The following is a 17,950-nucleotide window of genomic DNA, read 5'->3' as shown; positions in this document are numbered from 1 at the left end:
CAGCAAATAGCTGCTGAGTGCCCGTTTATGCCAGACCCTGGAGATAATGAGGCCCACTGGATCCAATCTTGCCCTTACATTCTAGTGAGAGACACACCCAAATAAACCAGTAAGCCGCAAGGAATTCCAGCTAACATTGTGACAAAGAAAACTAAAGCAAGCGGCCGGGCTCAGTGGCTCACATCTGTAATCCCAACACTGGGCGGCTGAGGCAGGCAGATCACCTGAGGTTGGGAGTTTGAGCCCAGCCTGACGAACATGGAGAAACCTAAAAATACAAAATTAGCTGGGTGTGGTGGCATATGCCTATAGTCCCAGATACTTGGGAGGCTGAGGCAGGAGAATCACTTGAACCCGGGAGGCAGAGAGTGTGATCATGCCATTGCACTCCAGCCTGGGCAACAGGAGCAAAACTCCGTCTCAAAAAAAAGAAAAAGAAAAGAAAAGAAGACCAAAGCTATGAAGATGGTAGAGAATGATGGTGGGGGGAGTGTTTTTAGACACAGTGGTCTCTGAGGAGCTGATGATAGTACAGAAACATAAAATATGTGAAGCGGAGAGCCTTGCCAAGATTTGGGGTGTGAGCATTCTAGGCAGAAGGAACAGCCAGGCATTGCGGTCCTGAGTCAGGGGCCAGCCCCATGTGGCTGAGCGAGCCTGTGCAGGCAAAGAGGACTGCGGGCAGGTTCTCAGTGAGATGGGACCATTGGGGGACCCTGGGCAGGAATGTGAGGTATGGGGAGTGGGCCAGAGTGGGTGTGAGTGGAAGTGGAGAGGCCAACGAGGGGGCTGCTGCCCTGAGTAACTGCCTCACAAGGGCTTCACTGGAACCACAAAAGTGGGCACTGTCAGAGGTACTTGAACTAAGAGAGCCTGACTTTCATTAGCTCACCCCTGAGGCTGGCACTGCTGCTCAGTCTCTTCCTATTTCTGTGTACATCATCTCATTTAACCTTGAAGTAGCCACACTTTCTCTGGATCTTCCATTCAAAGTTGGAGATAAACTCAGTGCCCTGGAGTTTAATTTTTTAGAAGTAGATGAAAAACAAGCTTGATGATGATATTTTTTAACAGCTTTATTGAGATTTAATTTATATAACATACAGTTCACCCATTTAAAATGTACAGTTCACCTGGGCGCAGTGGCTCATCCCTGTAATCCTAGAACCTTTTGGGAGGCTGAGGTGGGTGGATTACCTGAGGTCAGGAGTTCAAGACCAGCCTCGCCAACATGCTCCTCCATCTCTACTAAAAATACAAAATTAGCCAGGCATGGTGGCAGGCACTTGTAATTCCAGCTACTCAGGAGGCTGGGACAGAAGAATCGCTTGAACCCAGGAGACGGAGGTTGCAGTGAGCTGAGATTGCACCATTGCACTCCAGCCTGGGCAACAAGAGCAAAACTCTGTCTCAAAAAAAAAAGGTACAATTCAGTCAGGTATGGTAGCTCGTGCCTGTAATCGCAGCACTTTGGGAGGCTGAGGTGGGTGGATCACAAGTTCAAGACCAACCTGACCAACATGGTGAAACCCCATCTTTTCTAAAAATACAAAAAAAAAAAAAAAAATTAGCCAGGCGTGGTGGCATGCACCTGTAATCCCAGCTACTCAGGAGGCTGAGGCAGGAGAATCTTGAACCTGGGAGGTGGAGGTTTCAGTGAGCTGAGGTTGTGCCAATGCACTCTAGCCTGGGCAACAGAGCAAGACTCTGTTTCAAAAAGAAAAAAAGGACAATTCAATGGCATTATAGTTATGCAGTCATCACTACAATACATTTTCGAATATTTTCATGACGTGCCCTGCCCTGCAAAAAGACCCCATATCCTTAGCAGTCATTCTGAATTCTTCCCTCCTGCTGCTCCTGGCAATGACTAGTCCACTGTCTGTCTCTATTTGCCTCTCCTGGACATGTTGTAGCTATGGAATCACACAGTATGTGATCCTTTGTGCCTGGCTTATTTCACTTAGTATAATATCGTCAAGGTTCATCCATGTTGTAGCATAGATCAGCACTTAGGTTTTTTTTTTTTTTTTTAGCAGCCTTTAGTCTTCATGCTTCATTCTTTTTTAAAGCTGAGTAATATTCCATTGCATGGATAGACCACATTTTACTTATCTGTTCGTCAGTTGGTAGACCTTAGGATTGTTCCCACTTTTTGGTTGTTATTGCTGCTATGAACATTTGGGTACAAGTTTTTGTGTGGGAAGATGCTGTCATTTCTCTTGCTCTGTACCTAGGAGTAGAATTACCAGGTCATCAGGCAACTATGTTTAACCCTTTGGGGAACTGCCAGACTGTTTTCCAAAGCAGCTATACCATTTTACATGATGATGATATTTTAATTGACATCTTAATTGAAGGATTTAGAAAACAACATTAAGATAAAAAAGAAGGTGGCTGCCTGGAGCTGAGGTGGGCTCCCGGTGTGGGGCTGGGGAGGTGGAGCAGTGGGAGACTGCCAGTCTTCTTACTGGCTGGGTGAGAAGACAGAGCAAGTCCCAGGTCATTGTTAGGGCAGGGAACCAGGGAATCACCAGTTCCAGGCTCTGCGTGGCAGTGCCCAGCCAAGGGGCCAGCTGAGATTCAGACTGCACTCCCCACCCCAGCTGCACACCCAGGTAGCTGTGGGGAGGCAAAGGAGGTGCCTGGCATTGGCCTTTACATAGCCTCACAGTCACTGAGCAGTGAGGAATAATGTATCCAGTTCACAGAGGGGAAAACTGGGCTTTGGGGAGAAGGAAGTGCATGGGGAACCTGGTTTCTGACTCCAAATTAGAGAGCTGCTGGTGTCAGGGCAGCACCAGGCCAAGACCTGAGTCAGAATCAGGGCTGAGCTGATTTCATGTGTGTCTGTGTGTGTTTCTTATCTGACCGATGCCTCTCTCCTCCCAGCCCCAGGCCATTTACTGCAAGGATGTTCTGGACATTGAGCAGTTCTCCACCGTCAAGGGCGTGGAGCTGGAGCCCACTGACCAGGACTTCTACCAGAAGTTTGCCACAGGCAGTGTGCCCATCCCCTGGCAGAACGAGGTGGGGCCTGCCCTGCTGGTGGGGTGGGCTCTATGAGGCTGCCCTGGGGACAGCTCTCACAGCTGCCTGCTCCTCAGCAGATGGTGGAGACGGAGTGCTTCCAGGAACTGAATGTCTTTGGGCTGGATGGCTCAGTTCCCCCAGACCTGGACTGGAAGGGCCAGCCACCTGCACCCCCTAAAAAGGGACTGCTGCAGAGACTCTTCAGTCGCCAAGTAAGCCCCGGCAGTGGCCTACCTCGGGCTCCCAGCCTGGCTCCAGGGGACGGTGGGTGAGAGGCAGAGCTGGTGCCGGCATACGCTGGGAATGGGCATCCTCCAGCTCTGTTGTGGTGCCCAGGGTCTCTGGCCTCATTCCCACCTGTCCCCCACCCCTGGCTGGGCTCATGGCCTCTTTTCTCTTTCCAGAGGTGAGCAGTGTGGGCTCCCCGTGGGTTGGCCTTGCTGCCTGGCCTCGGGGAGCCACAGGCAGCCCTTCCATGGCAGAGGCAAGATGTGGGAGAAAGAAGTCTGGTGCCCACCCCACTCCCCTTGCCCACTGCTTCAGTTCCCTGCACCCTGCCCCCTTCGAGCTGCCAGCTTTGCTTAGCTTGTCCTCCCATGCCCTGTCTCTGCCAGCCCCAGGGGAGAGGGCTGGGCAGAGGCCTTGCCCTGGTAGACCGTGGGATCTACCCAGACCCCATACTTCAGTCTGTTGCCAGCAGCCTCTGCTATGGCACCCACCCACTTGTGGCTTCTCTGCCTCTCTCCCTCCCTCCGTGTCTTCCCCGTCCCTGCAGGATTGCTGTGGAAACTGCAGCGACAGTGAGGAAGAACTCCCCACCCGCCTCTAGCCCCGAGCCTGAGGCCCCCACCGGCAGTTGGCGGTAGCAGCTACTCCAAGCGCTGTTCAGTTTTGCACAGTGGTCTTCCCCATTGTCCACTCAAGTCGTGGCCTGGGGAACACAGACGGAACTGTCCCCAGTGTCCTCCACCCCTCAGCCCCTGGCCTGGCTGAGTGTGGCAAGGCCTGGGCTGTCCCTGGGACAAAGGTGCATCCCTTCGGCTCTTCACCGTGGAGCTCGGGGCTTTCTGTATTTATGTATTTGTATGAATGTATATAGCGACCCGAGTGTTCTTAATTCCCACTGCAGACCTGGCGCCCCTGCCTTGGCTCCTGGGGGCAGCCAGCCCTGGCTGGGAGAGTGGGAGCTGGCAGAGGAGCCACTGCCAAACTCAAGGCTCCTCCGTCCCAGTTTGGACAGCTGAGGGTGGTCACAGCCCTGAGCCCTCGGCACTGTGCTGGGCCACCCTCCTGCACCTCCCCAGCCTCTGAGTAAGACCCATGCCTGCCCCTGCTGCCCTGGGCTCAGGCTGCTACCCTGTGGGGCCCAAAGCTGTCCCTTCTCAGTGCTTATAAGAGCTGGATCTGGGGCCTCTATCCTGTAGGCCTGTGCCAAAGTGGCCAGAGATTGGGCTGGCTGTGAGACCCATCAGTCCACTGCCCCAGCCAGCCCAGATAGGTCTGCCTCTGCCTTCCAGCTTCCAGGGCCTGGTCCCTGATGCCAGGCCCTGTCCTGAAGACACCTCTTTCAGAAACGCCTGAGCCCAGCCCTTAGGAGAGGGTGGGGCATCCCTGGAAAACCCTCAAACATTCCGGACTCCCCTCATAACAATAGACACATGTGCCCAGCAATAATCCGCCCCTTCCTGTGTGCGCCTGTGGGGTGTGTGTGCATGTGTGTGTACCTGTGTGGGTGAAGGGGATAGGGTGAGGCTGTGCCTGTGCCCCAGGCCCCAGCCCTGGCCCTTCCCAGACTGTGATGGCCATCCTAGTCCCAGTGTTAGGGTAGCATGGGATTATAGGACCCTGTGTTTTCCATATTTAAAGCCAATTTTTATTATTCATTTTGTCCAATGTAAGCTGCCACGTGTCTCTGTGAATACAGTCCGAGCACAAACTTGGCCAGCCGCCCCTGCCTGCCTCTTTCTTGCTTCCAGTGCTCCAGGGATCTTTCCACTCCTCTGGCCCAGTTGGAAGCGGGAAGGGATTGGAGGTGGGCTTGGAGGGAGGAAGGATGTGCCCTTCTGAGACCCAGGAGCCCCTAGGGCTGACTCTGAGGTAGCCTCTCCAGGCAGCCAGGCTTTGGTAGCCTTTGGGCTCACCCAGTGGGTTTCCCAACTTCCTAAATGGGATGGGGCCTAAGGAAAGAAGCCTTGGGTGCCCCCTGGGGTGTGGGTCTGTTTCTGAGTGTGCTGGTAAGATGGACCCTGCTGGTGTCCTGCCCTCCAAGGCTGAGGTGGCCTGGCTACCTAAATGTGGACTTAGAGCAGCTCGGGAACAGGGTGGAGCTGTGTAAGGAACACCTGCCCCAGGCCTGCCTTACCTGGATGCCAGCCTTGAACAGCAAACACCTAGACTGTGGGTGATGCTGGCAGGTAGGGTGTGGCTGGTAGGAGAAGGTTCTCTGAAGACAGTAGTTGAGCTGGCCTCAAAGTGGACATTCACCTGGGAGGAAGGGGGACTGGGAAGCACTTCAGGGGAGCTTCCTGCATGGGCGATGGGGCTGAAAGCTTGTTGCCCACAAGTCTGTCCAGATCTTGGAACCCCATCACTGCTTTATAGAGTCCCAGTGTCCCCAGCCCCCTAAGAATGCCCCATAACCCCTTTGGACTGAGCACCCAGTGCTGCAGGAGCCACAAGAGCTTTGTAGCTGACAGCTCCAGGTTCAAGCCCCAGCCTGACCACTTTTCAATTTAGCTCTGCACAGGCCCTTCCCATGTATGGAAAGATAGGTGTGAGACCCATTGCCTTGCCCAGCAGCTGTGAGAATCCACCGAAGCAGCCAGTCAGCCCCTTGAGCTCCCAAGCCACCACAGGACTCACCTGCTGGGGAGACTGTGGTGCTGAGTGACTAACCAGCTGGCTTAAGCACAGCCAGAAGGTGCCCAGCAGCAGCCTGGCAGAAGGGGCCTTTATGTGACACCATTCGGGACATAGGGAGTGCCTGCTGCTTCCCATCAACCTAAGGGAAGTAAGAGGAGGAGGGATTTGCTCAAGGTCTTCCCACTAACTAGTTAAGTGGCCATTGCAGAGTGGGGAGGAAGCCAGGTAAAATGGAAAAGCCGGATCCTACCCATGTGACATGCGAATGGAGCCTGGGTGGGTTTGCCCCTCTGTCCCAGGCTGTTTTGAGGTGGGAGTGGGGGATTTTTAGGTAGGTGTTAGCATGCCAGACCAAAGCCCAGCCCTGGGCAGGTATGCAAGAGTGAGTAGGTGCCAGGTGGGTGTGCAGGACCCTGAGGCACTCTGTCAGCACCTGGATCCGGTCGCCCTGGCCACGCTCCCCCTTGGGCTAGGGAGCATCCTGGGAACTTCCTGGCTAGGGTTAAACTCACCTTAAAGCTCTTACCACAGTGGGTCCTTGGCAGAGGGAACTTCCAGAATTCATTTCCCAGGAAGCTTCCCTGAGCTTTCCTCTGTGCCCAGCTCTGTGGTGGGAGCTGGGACCCAGATGGAGACGAGGCCCCTGGCAGCTTGGAGCCCAGCCTGGTAGGGAGGCAGACGTGGGAACAGCGAAACCCAGTGTGATCGGCACTGTGGAAGAGAAGATTCTAGAGCTGATAGGGTTGGGGGTGGGGCAGCACCAAACATGAGGCCCCTTGACAGTGAAGGTATCTGTTGGTGCCCTCCAGGACACAGGGACTGTTGCGCCCAAGTAGAGCCAAATGGATGGTCTAGGGCTTTAGTGGTTTAGGATGGCTAAGGATGGGAGGCCAGGGGTGGAAGCAAGGAGTGACTGGAGCTGAGGTTGGAGTTGAGGTCGGCGAGACACAGCCAGCTTTGAAAGTTGGGTTAAGATGATGGGGCTAAGGCCCACATGGGGCCTCATCTGGAAGGTAGGGGATTCCCTGAAGAGTTTTGACTGGTTGTATTGGGGTGTTTGCTCCGGCATCTACAAAAGCACCCCCGGTCTCTGTCCCTGTGGTTTGGATGGGACTGCGCTTCCACCCCCTGCATATGCATACTCCACACATATACCTAGAGTGAGAACCAGGTGGCAGAACTGTCCTCCCGTTAACTTAGAAGGTGTTCAGAGGATATGGAGGAGCTCCAGGGTCTTAGTTATGGACCCCATTCTCATCAGGGCACACCCACCAGAAGCAAGATGCTAGAGCCATTTGGTTTTGCATGCTTGAGCTCAGTTGCAAACCCAAGGAGTCAGTGGCCAGGCTGGATACTTGGCCACTGTGCACTGAGGGAGCAGTGCATTTGGGTTCACAGGCTCACAAGGATGGCACCCATAGGGCAATGATTCCTCTGATGAAATCAGGGTGCCTGTATACAAGGAGAAGGGAATGGATACTGGAAGAGCATTCCCTTTGGCCATAAGGAATACATATCCTCTCCTTTAACTCATAGGCACTTAGATTTGTTCACCAATAGAGACTCAGCCTAAATGAGTCCAAAAACAATCATTTGTGGAGTTGTTTGCTTGTTTTTTGCTCAAATGATGGGGAAGCAATTGGGGTTCTCTTTCCCCCAGGGACAGATGGCAGGATATGAGCCTAGGGCTATGGGAGTTGTCCTTGATACCTCTTGGGGTGAGTTTGCCTGAGACTGATGCAAACAGAAGCAGGTACGTACCTGATGCCACGGCAGGAATACCTGGAAGCAACTATGACCAAAGCTAGAATCTCTACCCTGGGACTTGCCAGTTACATGAGCTAGTCCCCTTTGAGCTCAAACCTTTTTTCTTTCTTTCTTTGTTTTTTGGAGACAGGGTCTCACTCCATTCCTTAGGCTGGAATGCAGTGGTATGATCTTGGCTCACTGCAACCTCTGCCTCCCGGGTTCAAGCAGTTCTCCACAGGCATGTGCCATCATGCCCGGCTAATTTTTTTTTTGGTAGATGTGGTGTACAGCTCAAACCTATTTGAGGGTTCTGTCACTTGCAACCCCAAATGTGCCAGCTGATGTGGTGGAGGGTGTTTTTGGAAAACACCTTAAGTGCAGTGGAGAAGTTGGACGAAAAATAGCCCAATTAAAAGGCGGATGGACAGCCAGGTTCAGAATGGCCTCTGCAAGCTTGGACCTCGGGGTAGACAGTGGGGCCCTCTCTAGGGGTCATCTGTTCCCTAGGGGAAGGCATGTCCACAGAGGCCAGGGCTGTGGATTCGGCACTAGGTCCTCCTTCCCCTGCTGCTTGCTAGTAGGCATGTGGTGGTGTACGCCTGCTGGGCACCTAACAGAAGGGGTCGTGAGTTGAGAGAGAGCCACATTGGGGTGCCTGCCTGCCCCGGGGCCCTGCCCACTGCGTGTGCGCAGCCCCTGTCAGGATGTGACGGGGGCCTGGACGTGTGTGTGCTCTCGAAGCTGAGCTGTGTGCACGTCGGGGTTCTCGACCTTAGCTGCCTGGCTGGGCATCCAGCGTGCATGACCGGTGTGGCCGGGGCTCCAGCCCGGCGTGTGCACTGGATCTGCCGGCACGTGCCTCCCTGTGAGGGTGCCCTGGCGGGTGTGAGCCCGGTGGGCTGGAGAGAGTCGGGGCTCGGCGCCGCAGGTGGGTGTCCGTCCTCCCCCTCCTTCCCTCCGGGGGCAGCCTACTCGCGGCGTGTGGCGGGGGATGGGGGGCCCTCTGCCGGCCGCCGCGCGCGCGCACGCCGGGCTCAGCACCCGCCGTGTACGCGCCCGTGCGCGCGCCCCGTGCCTCCAGCCCAGCGCTCGGAGCCGCTTTCGCTGCCACTGTCTGCTCCCACGGGCCGCCGCCGCCGCCTCCTCCCCGCGCAGGCCCGGGGCTCTGTCCGCTGGGCCCGCGCCACTCGCCCCGAGCCAGGAGAACGAGCTCGAGGAGGATGCCTGGGCGCGTGAGTACCGCGGCGGCTGCGGGCCGGGCGGGCACTGAGCGCGGGCGGAAGATGGTCCCAGGACTGAGCCCTTCCCCGCGGGCAGCTCTGCGCCCTGGCCCCGGGTCGCCGCCCCGGACCCCAGCCTGTGCCGCAGGCAGCCCCTCCCCCAGCCCACACCGGAGGGAGGGAGAGCTCCAGTGAGCTAGGGAGCCGGAGCGGGGCGCGAGCCGCCACCAGTTCGCTTGGAAACGGTTGCCACAGCAACGGGGTTGCGCTCCCCGGCAACACGACTGCGGGGCGGCGACGCCCCCTCCCCCTTTCCCTTCCCCCCACGCGTGCCCGCAGCTCGGGGGCGCAGGGGGAGACGGGTGCGCGGCGGGGGTACGTCGCCCCTCTGGCCCGGCTGGGTGTGCCTGCCTCCACAGCCCGTCGAGGATGGGGGTGGGGGCGAGTGGCCGTGGGCACGGGCTGGCTCCCACGTGGCTGCAGTCGTCGCAGCAGGGTTCCTGGGATGGCTGCAGACCTGGGGGTGGCCCAGCCCTTGGGCTTGTCACGGGAGGAGGAGGCACTGGAGGCTGGGGCTGGGGTCTCTGACCATAGACCCCCACCCACCCACCCAACCACTACCAACAACAACACCCAGGGCCTAACCGCGCCAGCCCTGGACATGGCCTGAGCTGAGTTGGGTTCCCCCAGGGGCGATGTTTCTTACCAGGGGAGAGGAGCGAAGCTTGCATCCCTCCTCCTCCTCACAGCCAGGGCATGTGCCACACCGGGCAGGGGCCCGCGGTGAGTCTCTGCTCCACGTTTCTAGCCACCATTCTCCAGGGAGGGGTGGAAGCAGAGTGGGCAGGAGCAGAGGAAAGGACATTGCTAACCCAGGGAAGCTGAAGCCCAGGCCAAATGGGAGCGACCCAGCCCATTGTCTGGATCACAAGTGCCCCTTTCTTGTCTGAGCACAATGCCCCAACTGTACTGAGTGGCTTGCAGGTTGGCCGGCAGGGAGGCCCGGGCCACATGGAGGTGCCCGGTCCTCCAGGGGAGCTCCTCTGGCGCTCAGAGGAAATGACCTCTGGCTCCCCTCCCAACCTCCCCTCAGTGGGCATCATGCTGGAGAGAGAAATGGCCCTCCTGCCAGCTCTCCCAGGCCTGACTCAGCAGATGCCAGCCACGACCACGGGCTTCAGATCCAGCATCCCAGCGACCACAACCACCCTTGGGTTTCCTTTCCCGTCCGGGGAGGCATACTAGAGGTGACTGGCATCTGAGGCATTTGAGGCCTTGGCATAAGATGCCCTTAGATGGGTGGTGCCCTGGAGGTCAGGCCTGAGTCTCCTGCAGGCAGGCGTACTCACAGGTGCTTTTCATTCCCTTCCTGCTCTGTGGGACCTGTGTTGAGCACTCTGCCTCCATTATCTCCTAATTTTTTACAACAATTGCAGAAGGTAAGTTTATTTTCCCTATTTGAGAGGTGAAGACTCTAAAGGGAGGCTCAGGGAGGTGAGTGACTTGCCCAAGGTCACACTACCCATAAGTGGCAGAGCTGAGTCTACAGTGCAGACTTCTCTGTGGGCAAGGCCCCTCTGCCTGCTAACTTCTCTTGTAACCCAGGCAGAAAAGAACCGTAGAGCCTTCAAGAAGAGCATTCTTAACCTTCCTTCACTTTCATCTAGTGAGGACATTCCCTTTCACGTCTTGGTACATTTTTTTTGCTTCCAGCAAAATCAGCCAAATTCTTTCTCCCTCAGATGGAATAGGACAGGGCTAGCTTTCTCCGTCCCTTCTTCACTTCCTCCCTCCTCCATTTTCTCCCCTTGGGTGAGACCAACCAGCAAAAGGCTGCCTCAGTCCCCTGGGAATCCCCCAACCCCTGGTCCTCGGCTCATGGGCTCCATGGCCTGCTCAGCTTGCAGTCTTGGCTGTGGGAGAGAAAATTTAGCGAAGCTGGGCCCATGCAGTGCTGCAGCCTGTGGGTGCTCTGTCTAGCTCCAGGCACTGGAAACCCAAACACTTCCAGTATCAGGGGGCAATGGAATGAGTGAGGTGGGCCAGGGAACCACTCAGCTCCAATCTTTGTCACCGTGTGAAATGTGGACTTGGTATGACCTGACTGTCCAATTTTCAAGATGAGCAGAAATCCAGACCTTTATATACAATCTCCTGGATTTTTAAATGTTGGCAATTAATCAGAGTGTTTTTAAAAATTGATTGTGAAAATGGATTGTTTTTAAAATATGTCCGTGAACTGTGTCCAACCTAAGGGTCCTGTGTCGGAGACCTCTGATCCATGGAGGTGACGGCAGTTTTTGCTGGGCCGCCTCCAGGCTGTGTACAGTGTAGCGCCATGGGCTGCTTTCTGCATTTGAGCTTCTTGAGGCTGCAGGGTGATCCCTCATTAGAGGGAGTTCTGTTCTCCCCTTGGCACCCTTGTCCTACTGCTGAAGAAACTTCAACTCAGATATGGGAGTAGCCAGAATGGGATCACATGGCTCAGTGAGGGCAGAAGCCACATTTGAACTCAGGGCTATCCCCTGGCACTCTGCTTGTTACCCAGGCTGCCCCACACCAGGGTATCACTGTCATCCCCCTGTGCCTACCTTCCCTGGAGGGTCAGATCATTATTTCCATGCTAGCTGCAGGGATGGAGGCACAGAGAGCCACAGGCTGAGGTTTTAGTGGAGGAACCTGGTCTCTGAAAACCCTGCCCTCAAGAGCCGGAGCTGAGCACAGTAAACACTGGCCTGAGTAAGGGCTCCCCACCTATAAGCCCACTGGGGCCCCATCTCTGTGGTCTTATTTGTAGTTTCCCAAGCCCTGGGATCCTGGCTTGGTGTGAGGGTTAGGTCACCTACCTGCAAGCAAGGGTGCCACTCAGTACCCTGACCTAGATGGAGGGAGGTTCTGGCCAATTCTAAGCCTGGCTGACTGTGGGAGCAGAGTCAAGTCCTGTCAAGTCCTCTGGCCTCAGTTCCTCTGTGTTAGTGTGGGAGGGGTGTAAGGATGTTACCAGTGATTCCCTGAAATGCCCTTCCTGCCAGGACTGGGGGCTTTGCCATCACCTGGGCTTCACACCACCTGGCTATGGAGACCTGAGCTGGACCCACTCCTTGTGCCTACATCCTTGTTTGAAGAGAGAACAGCAGCCACCTTCTGGGTGTTTGTGAGATAACTAGCATAGAGGCCAGTAGTGGGCCTGGTGTGTGCAAGGCACGCAGGACAGGCGATCAGATTGTCCAGTCCCCCAGCCCCCACCTCCTGCTCTGAGTTCCTGTCCCTTCCCTTCAGCAGCTCTAGCTTTAAGTCCAGATGTGACCCAGAGCCCCTGCTGCCTGGGGTTCCCATCCCCATCCCCCAGAGCCCTGGTGTGTGCCTCCGTGCAGCCTTTTCCTCTGATTTACATAGACGCATCGGTTCTCCACTTGCTTATAAACCACCCTGCCAGGCAAGGGCTGGGTGATGGCTTTTCTCTCTGTGACATTTTGGTGAACGGCTAACACTTCCTGGGAATGAAGTGGATGCAGACCCAGCCCTTGAGATACTGCCAGTCCCACAGCTAAAAGACCAAACAGGTAATGAGCCCTCCAGTCTCTCCTTCCGTAGGTGGTTCTTGAGTTACTTACTGGGTGCCAGCTGGTAAAACCGATGGTGCTGGACCTTGGCCACCCCAGAACATCCTGGTATCATTGGGCTTCCCATCCCTGGGGGGTGAAGTGGCTCAGATGAGCTGGACCTAAGAGGCCTTGGCAGGAGCTCTTCTGGGTGACTAGTGGTTCTCAAAGTGTACTCCCTGGCCCTGCAGTACCAGCATCTGCTGGAATTTGCTAAAAATGCACACTCGGGCCCCATCCTAGACCTACTGAATCCAGCACTGGGAATGGAGCCCAGCACTGTTTTAACAGCCTCCACGTGGTTCTGATGCTTAAGTTTGAGAGGCCCGGATCTAAGCCATGTTAAATGCTGAATTGGCTCCTGAGGCAGTGCGGTGTTGTGAAGAGTGACTAGGCTGGGCAGGGGCACCACACAGTGGTAAGCATGATGATGGGGGCCAGGGGAAAGACAAGTGTTGGCCTGGCCAAGGCAGTGGCAGGAGGACCAATGGAAGTGGACAGATGCTACTCTGCAGAGGTTGTGGTAGATGGAATGAATGGTGGGCTCTTTGCTGAGATAAGGACCCAGTAGCAGATGGTTGGTGCTTTGGCGTGTGAGCCTGAAGCGTAGGGTTCTTTGTACAGAGGGCAGTGTGGGAGGTGCCCACAGCAATGCAGCCAGCCCCTGGCTCTGTGTGCCCTTGGGTGTCATTTAATCTCCTTGAGCCAAGTGTTCTCATCTGCCAAATGACAAGAATGCTAGCCTGCTTTGAAGAGTGATTATGGTGCCCAGCCCTCAGGCAGGGAGCACCCCCGGGACACACATTCCTGCATCCTCAGCTCAGAAGCCACCATGATGGATTAGCTTCATCTTCACCGATGAGGAAACTCAGGCAAGTTGGAGGTTAACAGACTCACCCAGGGTCTCGCTTTCATCCTGCTGCCATGCTCCCAGTGAGTGTGTGTCCCAAGAAAACCATTCAGAGTGATATGGTTCAAAAACACTATAGATAAATCAAGATGGAACCCTAAAAGATGTTCAAATAACCTTCAAGAAAGAAAAGAGAGCCGAGTGTGGTGGCTCACACCTGTAATTCCAGCACTTTGGGAGGCTGAGGTGGGAGGATCACCTGAGGTCAGGAGTTTAAGACCAGCCTGGCCAATGTGGTGAAACCTCCATCTCTATTAAAAATATAAAAATTTGCCAGGCGGGATGGCGGGTACCTGTAATCCCAGCTACTTGGGAGGCTGAGGCAGGAGAATTGCTTGAACCTGGGAGGTGGAGGTTGTGGTGAGCTGAGATCTCAAACCATTGCACTCCAGCCTGGACAACAGGAGTAAAATTCAGTGCCCCCCCCCCCCGCAAAAAAAAAAAGTAAGAAAAGAGAAAAGATAACAAACAGAATGTAAGTAACAAAATAGCAGACTTCAGTCTATCCAAAGGGCATGGCTCCTGGCACCTGAGCGCGTTGGGTAGGAAGAGGAAGGTTTTGCTACTAGCAATCTGGAGCAGTGTGGGCAGTGGAGGGGAGTGGCTGGGAGCAACAGGCTGCAGACAGGCTCTGAGTCTGAAAGGCTCCCAGACAAGGGCAAGAGCTCACATAGTAAAGGAGCAGTAAGGGGGCACGGTTTTTTCCAGAGGCTTTGCCACATCTGGCCTAGTCAGGTAGAGCATTTTGAAAGGTCTGAATGAACCTCTGATGTTTATGTATTGAGGACCTATAATGGGTTAGATGAGAGTCTGCTGAGCACCTGGGAGAGAGGCATCAGACAGGAATGCAGTCCTGTGGACCTGGTGTGACACTGCTGAGATAGTATTCAGCATCAAACCCCCGTCATGCCAGCTGGGCGCTGGAGCCAGGTTAGGGCCAGGGGGCTAACTATGTGACCTTAAGCAAGAACCTTCCTCTCTTTGGCCCAAAGTTGCCTGGTCTATAAAATGCAGCTATGGTGGCACCCAGCAGATCCTGGGTATGGCCTGCCCTGTCTGGCCTAATGCCCAACCTGCTGACCCTGTCTTTTGTCTCTTGCTAACGTGGAGCTGCCCTTCCATCTCCCCTTCATCCTGTAGCCCTTTCTCACCCTGCTATTCCACAGCATCATGGGGCTGGTGATCAGGCATGACAGGGCCCTGGTGGGAAGGAACAAGAATGTACATTTTATCTATTAGCTGGCCAGTCTGCCCAGTGCCCCCATGGCTGCCACTTCATCTGGCTTATCATATAGAGAGTGTTTTGACACAGAGTTTGGATTCAGATTTGGGCTAAATCCTAGCTCCTCCCCTTCTGGGCTGTGTGACCTGGGGTAAGTCATTTCCCTCTCTGATCCTATCTCCCTGTTTATCAAATTGGCACAACCACCACATGGACAAGGTGGTGTTGATGAAAGGATTCTGCGTGGAAAGAGAAATATCCTTGACAGATATTTCTAATTCAGCTAACCCCCATCATCTCCAGCCCTAGAAGTACCTTTTCTGACCCAGAGTTGTTCCTGCCTGGCAGGCCAGGGAGACTTCTGGTTAGTGCCAGTTTCCTCAGAGCATTCCTGATGGCTCAGGAAAAGAATAACAGATTTAATTAACTCCCAGTGACTGGCAGCATCATGTTTTTATCTGGGCTGCGTCACCATGGCAGCCTCATGGCAGGGTTGTCGAGGGGGTGGGCAGAGCTATGGTTCCTGCCATTGTCTGTTCTGGAATGCAGGCCCAGGAGAAGGGGACTGGCATGGGCACCAAGTGGCACGTGGCTGAAGGCAACCATGGAGTCAGACGGGTGCCATCTGGGGAGAAGTGTGGGGTGGCCCATGGCCTGGCTTCCCCTCAGCTTGGGGCTCAGGATCCCTGTGGTTCTCAAAGTAGAATGTGTGCCTTGGGTGTGCTGAAGGTAGGAGGGTCCGTGGTGCTCTTGGAAGAGGCCCACAAAGTAGCCCAGGCCACAGCACCCTCCCCCACACACAGGCTAGGGTTTTGTGGCCAGGCCTGGGTTCAAATTATGGTTCCACCACCTGCCATTACACAGCCAGTTGTTCCCCACTCCTCATCTTTAAAATACGAATCATTCCAGTTATCCCAAAGGCTTTCGTTCAAACCCATGTGTATAAGGCATTCAGGAATGGCCCAGTTCTGTTCTGTGGGGGCGGTGATCAGTCACCTGCTACCCTTCACTCAGCGTCAGGGCTCCCCCCTACCTACCTCTTAGGGTGCAAGATTCCCCCTCTCACCCCCTCTCCGGCTGTGGAGAGGAGAAAGTGGAACTAGAGATGCCCATCTGGAATGAGTGCAGGACCAGGTGGATATGAAAGACTAGCTTCCGACTCTCATCTACTTTTCCTCCCCTCTGCTGAGAGGGAAAAGGAGACAGCCTGAAGACAGAGGCAGAGCCAAGTGGGGTTGTGCACGGGTAGGAGGCCGGGAAGCGGAGTTGGAGTAGGCAGGGGCGCCCTGGAGGAAAGAGAAAGACTGGCCCGGCGCGCTACGCGCAAAGGCAGGGCCGATGGCACGCAGTACGAGTTGGAGCCACCCGCTGTAGCTCTCCTACGGGAGCGGCGCAGATCCAGAGGACGCGGTGCAGGGCTGGTTCTGGGCTTTGGGCAGCCAGGGCCTGCCAGGCTTCTGCACAGGGTGCCGGCTGGCTGTCTGTAGGGCTCTAGGAGATGTGCCACCCTTTCCCCGCAGCACAGCAACCGCACCGAGACGCCTTTTCAGCGACCTGGTGCGCACAGGCTCCTGAAACCCTTTCGCAGCTAGGGTACCTTCAGCGGGAGGCTGCCGATGGCGAATCTCTCTTGCGGGCTCAGAGTTGGAGTCTGGCCTTTGCGCGCCCCCTGCTGGACCACCTCGGCTCCCCTCGGCGGCGGGGCTCAGATCGGGGAAACCCTACGGAGGAAACCTCGAGCGTGACGTCACTCTCACAGTGACGTCACTAGGCCCCCGGGGAGCGCAGGGTTCCCACGGAGGAGGCTTTCCCCGGACTGCGCAGGGCGCGGGCGGGGGCCGCGGCGCGCCTTCACTGCGCCCTATGTCTGCCCTACAGGTCCCGCGCGGCCCCGGGTGAGGCACGCCCGCGCGCCCGCCGGCGCCATGGGAAGGAGCGGGCGCCGCTGTTGTCGTCCCCCGCCGGCGCGCGCACGACTTGAGACCTGCCACGGGCAGCCCCCGGCCGCGGGTCCCCGAGTGACGCTGGCGGCACCTGAGAGTGTGGCGCGGGCCCGGGGCCACGCAGAGGAGCCCAGTGTCCAGTGAAGCGGCTGAGGACCCGCCGCCCGTGCCGCCGCCATGGTGATGTCCCAGGGCACCTACACATTCCTCACGTGCTTCGCCGGCTTCTGGCTCATCTGGGGTCTCATCGTCCTGCTCTGCTGCTTCTGCAGCTTCCTGCGCCGCCGCCTCAAACGGCGCCAGGAGGAGCGACTGCGCGAGCAGAACCTGCGTGCCCTAGAGCTGGAGCCCCTCGAGCTCGAGGGCAGTCTGGCCGGTAGTCCCCCGGGCCTGGCGCCGCCGCCGCCACCACCGCACCGCAGCCGCCTAGAGGCGCCGGCGCACGCGCACTCGCATTCGCACGTGCACGTGCACCCGCTGCTGCACCACGGGCCCGCGCAGCCGCACCCGCACCCGCACCCGCACCACCACGCGCTCCCGCATCCGCCGCCTCCGCACCTGTCGGTGCCACCGCGGCCCTGGAGCTACCCGCGCCAAGGTGAGTACCGACCTCCGCCATGGGGCGATCCGGGCTGCCGGGGGTGGGCGGGACGTCGGCGCGGGCGACCTCACTGCTTACCTGTGGGGCTTCCACCCGCCGTCCCCGGGAGAACACCGGCGGCGGCGGCGGTCTAATGCCCAGGCTTGGGCTCGGGCTGGGGCTGGGGAGCGGGCGATCCCTGGCCAGAGCCTCTGCGAGAGGCTGGAAACCGCCTCACCCTCTCCGACCACCTCCCACTCCGCAGCGGAATCGGACATGTCCAAACCACCGTGTTACGAAGAAGCGGTGCTGATGGCCGAGCCGCCGCCGCCCTACAGCGAGGTGCTCACGGACACGCGCGGCCTCTACCGCAAGATCGTCACGCCCTTCCTGAGCCGCCGCGACAGCGCGGAGAAACAGGAGCAGCCGCCTCCTAGCTACAAGCCGCTCTTCCTGGACCGGGGCTACAACTCGGCGCTGCACCTGCCCAGTGCCCCTCGGCCCGCTCCGCCCTGCCCAGCCCTCTGCCTACAGGCCGACCGCGGCCGCCGGGTCTTCCCCAGCTGGACCGACTCAGAGCTCAGCAGCCGCGAGCCCCTGGAGCACGGAGCTTGGCGCCTGCCCGTCTCCATCCCCTTGTTCGGGAGGACTACAGCCGTATAGAGGGGCGCCCGGCGCCCCGGGCCCCACCGGCGAACTCCTGGCCTGACTGCGGGGCTTTTTAAATGCTTCCCTGGACTGCGGGGAGGGGCGGGGGGGAGGGAGGGATTTCTTATCCCGTTTGTTACATTTTGAGGATAATAAAGGTGTGTGATCCGGTTTGGTACAA

The 17,950-nt window shown here is 56.9% G+C and overlaps 3 protein-coding genes across 11 annotated transcripts in view; 2 read left to right on the top strand and 1 right to left on the bottom strand.

Annotated features, from left to right (window-relative positions):
* GRK6 (G protein-coupled receptor kinase 6) overlaps window positions 1-4,973 on the top strand; it is a 17,150-nt gene extending 12,177 nt beyond the window's left edge. For 7 of the 9 annotated variants that reach the window (XM_054251879.2, XM_078364623.1, XM_078364621.1 and 4 more), the window contains 3 exons: window positions 2,893-3,030; window positions 3,111-3,245; window positions 3,809-4,973. In XM_054251879.2, coding sequence (XP_054107854.2) covers window positions 2,893-3,030; window positions 3,111-3,245; window positions 3,809-3,862 — 327 coding nt within the window. In that variant the 3' untranslated portion in view covers window positions 3,863-4,973. Of the gene's footprint in view, window positions 1-2,892; window positions 3,031-3,110; window positions 3,246-3,437 lie in introns of all 9 variants that reach the window. The other 2 variants (XM_078364622.1, XM_002744490.6) reach the window with 1 other exon arrangement.
* LOC118151350 (uncharacterized) lies at window positions 4,914-9,766 on the bottom strand. The gene is made up of 5 exons (XM_078364632.1): window positions 9,571-9,766; window positions 6,408-6,606; window positions 5,896-6,034; window positions 5,396-5,517; window positions 4,914-5,070 (listed from the first exon to the last, which is right to left on the bottom strand). The coding sequence occupies exons 1-5, from the start codon at window positions 9,593-9,595 to the stop codon at window positions 4,914-4,916; spliced, it is 642 nt and encodes a 213-aa protein (XP_078220758.1). The 5' UTR covers window positions 9,596-9,766.
* PRR7 (proline rich 7, synaptic) lies at window positions 8,718-17,950 on the top strand. Its single transcript, XM_002744488.7, has 3 exons — window positions 8,718-8,876; window positions 16,477-17,139; window positions 17,387-17,950. Exons 2-3 carry the CDS (start codon window positions 16,719-16,721, stop codon window positions 17,782-17,784), a joined length of 819 nt encoding a protein of 272 aa, XP_002744534.1. The 5' UTR covers window positions 8,718-8,876; window positions 16,477-16,718; the 3' UTR covers window positions 17,785-17,950.

The sequence above is a fragment of the Callithrix jacchus genome, chromosome 2, assembly GCF_049354715.1.
Source record: "Callithrix jacchus isolate 240 chromosome 2, calJac240_pri, whole genome shotgun sequence".
NCBI lineage: Eukaryota > Metazoa > Chordata > Mammalia > Primates > Cebidae > Callithrix > Callithrix jacchus.
This window is presented reverse-complemented; position numbering and strand designations above follow the sequence as displayed.

Bases quoted from the DNA above. Each gene is read 5' to 3' on its own strand.
- PRR7 (XM_002744488.7), top strand. From the start codon at position 16,719: ATGGTGATGTCCCAGGGCACCTACACATTCCTCACGTGCTTCGCCGGC. The intron at 17,140-17,386 runs GTGAGTACCGAC...CCCACTCCGCAG, and splicing joins CTGGAGCTACCCGCGCCAAG to CGGAATCGGACATGTCCAAA.
- LOC118151350 (XM_078364632.1), bottom strand. From the start codon at position 9,595: ATGCAAGCTTCGCTCCTCTCCCCTG. The intron at 6,607-9,570 runs GTAAGAAACATC...TCTCTTCCACAG, and splicing joins AGCTTCGCTCCTCTCCCCTG to TGCCGATCACACTGGGTTTC. The intron at 6,035-6,407 runs GTGAGTTTAACC...TACTTCCCTTAG, and splicing joins ACTGTGGTAAGAGCTTTAAG to GTTGATGGGAAGCAGCAGGC.